Here is a 4,922-nt window from a genome sequence, read left to right as displayed (position 1 = left end):
ATAATAATAAATAAATTTTGGGATGGAAAAACATGAATCGCCTTACAGCCTAATGTGATTATTAAACTTAAAATGCGATGATTTCTATAAATAAATGTGAGCAATGTTCAAAGTCAAAACGCAGTGCTGTTGCGCATTCAATGGGCTCACAGGTTCAGAGCATTGTCAAAGATTGTCAAAATTAATCATCAGTAGATCCTAAGTAATGTTTACTTTATGGTCTTTATACTGTAATAAATTGTAGATGGATGTAAGAGTGCTTATTTAATCTCCCACTAGGGGTGTGCCATATCATACCGTCCACGATAATAGCGGTATCAATTTTTACATGAGAAAAAAAATTGTCATATCGCGATATCAATGATATAGCAACACGATGATGTATGGTGGATATACGTTCCCTAGCGCGCACAACAACAACACCACAAACCCAAAGACAGAAGCTGCGATTGTCATGCGTATCTTTCAGTGAAGCACGGTTCTGTGATCAGCAGTAAATCTCCATCCAAAGGCCAGAGGGCGCTCTCGCGCTGAATACGCCTCGCAGAAGAAACCCAGGAAATGCAGCAGACTTAAACAGGTAGCGCAGCCGTGACCGGACACAAAAATGGCGGTGATAAAACACAGTGACGTCACATGGATACCTATGGATAGCGGTAGCTGGATAAACAGAAGATTTAACTGCTTTTATTGATTCAACGTGACTAATAAACACATGATAATCACAAACATTCTTGAAATATCGAGATATAATTTTGAGGCTATATCGCCCACCCCTATCTCCCACATCTTTTTGAATGAGCAGCTGGCAATAGTAAAGCATACAATTTTCAAAATAAGAGTCCCAGTGTATGGACCCTTTTCACAAGACTGTGATGACGCGTTTAACGGTCATCAGCATCGTAAATCCTTTAAAGTTTTTCATATTTGTATTTTAAAAAAATGTATGTACATTTATAACACTATTCTTTGTATTATATCACCTTTGCATCAAATTATATATATATATATATATAAAAAAAAAGTGTTAACGCTAATGCGAGGGTGTTTCTAATGCAGTGTCTATGGGAGGGATGGTAAATTTGACAACGTTCTCTCTTCTGACAGCCGTTATCAGTCTCTCTCAATTTTTTTCCTTTGATTGAAAGTCATAAACACTATCGTGGAGTTTTTCTTTTGTTATCTGAGCAAATGGGAACGCAAAAAATATATTTGTGGTACTCTCCCATTCACTGCTCTTCAAGTTAACCCAACTATTGTTGTGAAATTTTACTCAAAAATATTATGTATGGTAATAATTACAATCAATATGGTGATTGTTTTAATGATTATTTCAATATTAGAAGTCTGTGAGTCTTAGGTGCCCCCTACTGGGCAAGTATGGTGCTTTCCATTGGGCAGCACCAATGAACTAGAGTGAACCAGTGAACTTTGGCTGACTTCCAAGAATATGTCAAGGATGGCACAAACAAGTAAGATGAATGGCCATGAGGACACCTGCATCTAGGAAGTGAGGATGAGACCAAGGTTGAAATGGAAAATGGTTCAAACTAGAAGGAATCTACAATTAGAAAGTAAACCAAAACAAGAATGAATTCATTGTAACAAAACTAATGGGGTAAGACCAATCAGAGGCCAAGTTGTAAATTTTTGGTTAAAAAAGACTGATAAGAACAAGGTATAAGTATGGCTGCCTGGACAGACAAAGACTCCGATAAAGCGGCTGTCATCTCGGCTTTGTTTCTGTGATCAATAAAGTCTTATTTTGGCATCTGGAACTCCGTTTCTTGAGTTTTATTTTACGACTTTGAGAAGACCATTGTTTGCTCCACAACACTATGACGACTTCCGCTGCTGAGAAACACGGAAATGTGAAAAAGGTCCATTTCACAAACAGTGTAATTATTTAATCAATTCTCATTGCACCTCTAACGCTTTTTATGCACACCTACATTTTTCAATTTAGGAGCACATGTGCTCTTTGGGAAAAAAGTAAGTGTTGCACTTTTACATGTTGCATCATATGACCCCTTTAAAAAAAATCGTAAGAAAATCGTGAATCGAATCGTACACAAAACTAATCGTTACATCTCTACTGGCTACTGTCAAGTTAAAGTGTCCCTATTATGCCATTTTGAATATTGCCTTTCATACAGTGCGTAATGTAGCTGTATGTGAATGTAAACAATCTGCAAATTTGAAAAGCCGAAAGTGCATGATAAATAAAGTTATAGTCTCCAAAAAGAAAGAATCGACTCTGAACAGCCTAAATGAGTCGTCAATAATTTCATGACGTCTACACGTCACGGGGTAAGAAACATCCTGCTCCAGTCGTGCTTGCGAATCAGTGTCTGATTGATCAGCTACTTCAGATGTTTCATCATCGGACTATGCTTGATACCATCTTTTCTCTCTATACATTCTCTCTGGAGCTGTCATTCAGTTATGGTAATAGGCATTTCGTTTCCAACACGCGCTGTGCACAGTAGACCAATAACAAAGGACTGGTCCATCTGACCAATCAAAGCAGAGTAGGCTCATTGAAAGGAGGGGTTTAGAGTTTCTGCTTAGAATGTATTTTATGAGAAAGCAAAAGTGTTTTTGAACTTGCATGCATGTAAACCTGTTGTAAGAGCCTCCCAAAACAATATTAGGAACCTTAAAAGTAGCATAATAGGGGCACTTTAATGGTGAATTAGGTATGATTCTGTGTACATTTAGCTGGCTCTTATAATAACAGTGGCATTTCACAGTGCAGTGCCTATGACTGTTGTATGCTCGTGCTCTGTGCTAGATGTTGCCGTATTTATCCTCGACCTGTAGCACTGCAGACTATGCTACAGCCTATATGTTACCATATTATGACCGATAACACTATAATAGTTATATATCATTTTGTCAAAATAAATTAAAAATAAAATATTAAGGGCCAGATTTACTTAACAGGGCACATTAGAGACTGTAATCCCATAAAAGTGGTGATGGGAGTGGAAAATTCTGCAGGTGATCAAAGTGGGTTAAGACATGCTTTTCTGGATGCAATGATGGTGCAAATGCTAGTAAACTGACTACCGTAAACATCGCATGATTTACTTAAATACTAATATTAAAAACGAATATCAATCATCTTAAATGCTGCATGTGAATTTTTGACATCACAATATTATGATGTAAAGTATGAATTACGGTAACTACATTAAAATGTTAATAAACTATTGCTTTTTCAAAGATACATTTTTAAATGAGTGTTAGGAGGCAATCTAAACCCTCCAAAAATACAGGGAGAAAAAAGTACACACATTTACATATCCAACATTAAGCAATATCAATCAATGTAAAAAAACTATTCTAATTGGTTGATAACCAATAAATGGCATCGCTAGCCAGCTGGTCATGTGATGCCAACATGGTAGTGCCCATGATGGGAAGACCCTCTACATGCAGAACAAAACAACATTTTCTAGAAAAATTATCTAGAGCCTTCATCTAATGTTGAGGTAAATCATTGTAATATTATTTTTTTTAAAAAGTGCTTTTCATTTTCATTGCTGAGTGCACCTTTAATAATAATAGCATAAAGAAAAAGCAGAATAAAACCTTTTCTAATATTAGTACTTAACCCTGTTGCATTTTGGGACAACCTCTCCTTTTGTATGCATTAAACGCACCGCATGCAACATCTGAAGCTACTTGCATGCCTAACGTTACCTGCTTTGAGCTCGATTCGCACAGAACTCCACAGCATCTAACTCCGCCATGCTCAGCGAGGATGAGGATGAGGATGAGGACGGTCATCATGTGTAGTAGCCCAAATTACCGCTAACCATGCTCAATCTTAATCAAATATGAAATACAAGACAAAGCATTGACAAAAAAAAGACAAACAACCCATATATCATACTTAACGTTACAGTTTCAAATGCATAGAGTGCTACGAGACAACGAGAGCATTAGAATGAAAAGTAATGATTTCTGCCCCATTAATATTGTACGGCCTGTACTAGAGCACAGTCCAGGTGCTGCTGACGAGAGTTCAGCTTACCTGCTCACGAGCACACCACTCACGGGCTCCTTCGCATTACGTCTGCCCACGAATGACAACGAATTAGAATAAAACACATGTATTCATCTAAAGATGTTTTTGTTTGGGGGAATGAGGTAGCCTGACCTGTTAGCCGCATTATCATACATAACCTCAGTCGCTAATTTCGCTGTCAAAACGCGGCAACGCGCAGCTCTTCTGGACCGTAAGGGGCGTGGTCACCGATCGGTCAGTGGGCGTGGCCTTTCTCTTTCCCGCGCGTCATCACATGACGTCTAATTCACGCGGCCGACACAGATTCGCACGAGGATCAATTTTTTAAAGGGCATTTAACGGCGCTCAAAGCAACGCTAAACCACTCATTTATGTTTGGGATATTTCGCTTTTAAATAACCTGGTGGGAAATGGCCACTTTTGAGTCTCTCGGGCTGTGTGAGTGGTTGATCCAGCAGTGCAAGCAGATGGGAATCAGCCGACCGACCCCAGTTCAGGAGAAATGCATCCCTGCCATATTAGAGGGTAAAGATCTGTATCTGCTTTACATATGAACAGTAAAACTAATACAGTTAAAGATCACATAAATAGGCTTTACATAGATCGAGTAGCTAGAACTCCGGATGCGTGAGTACGCGTATTTTACTCACTGGATAGCATGGCATAATAAAACAAACTGCATGTCTTCTAAAAAAGTATTTATTATTGATTTAGTATTATTAATTGTAATTATTTATGGCATTATATTATATTTATGCGAAGCTGTTTGACTTTTTTTTTAAAGATTATTAATTCAGAATGAGACTATTGTGCCTCAATCTATATACACACACACACACACACAGTGGGTACGGAAAGTATTCAGACCCCCTTAAATTTTTCACTC

General features: G+C 38.0%; 1 protein-coding gene across 1 annotated transcript in view; it reads right to left on the bottom strand.

Moving 5' to 3' along the window:
- Positions 1 to 4,711, bottom strand: part of LOC107553559 (kelch-like protein 26) — a 14,504-nt gene extending 9,793 nt beyond the window's left edge. The window contains exons 1-2 of the mRNA XM_016235833.1: positions 4,043 to 4,711; positions 3,709 to 3,834 (exon numbers count right to left, since the gene is read on the bottom strand). Coding sequence (XP_016091319.1) covers positions 3,709 to 3,758 — 50 coding nt within the window. The 5' untranslated portion in view covers positions 3,759 to 3,834; positions 4,043 to 4,711. The remainder of the gene's footprint in view (positions 1 to 3,708; positions 3,835 to 4,042) is intronic.
- Between the last annotated feature and the right edge of the window lie 211 nt (positions 4,712 to 4,922).

This window comes from Sinocyclocheilus grahami, unplaced genomic scaffold (assembly GCF_001515645.1).
Source record: "Sinocyclocheilus grahami isolate Dianchi unplaced genomic scaffold, SAMN03320097.WGS_v1.1 scaffold474.1, whole genome shotgun sequence".
Taxonomy (NCBI): Eukaryota; Metazoa; Chordata; class Actinopteri; order Cypriniformes; family Cyprinidae; genus Sinocyclocheilus; species Sinocyclocheilus grahami.
This window is presented reverse-complemented; position numbering and strand designations above follow the sequence as displayed.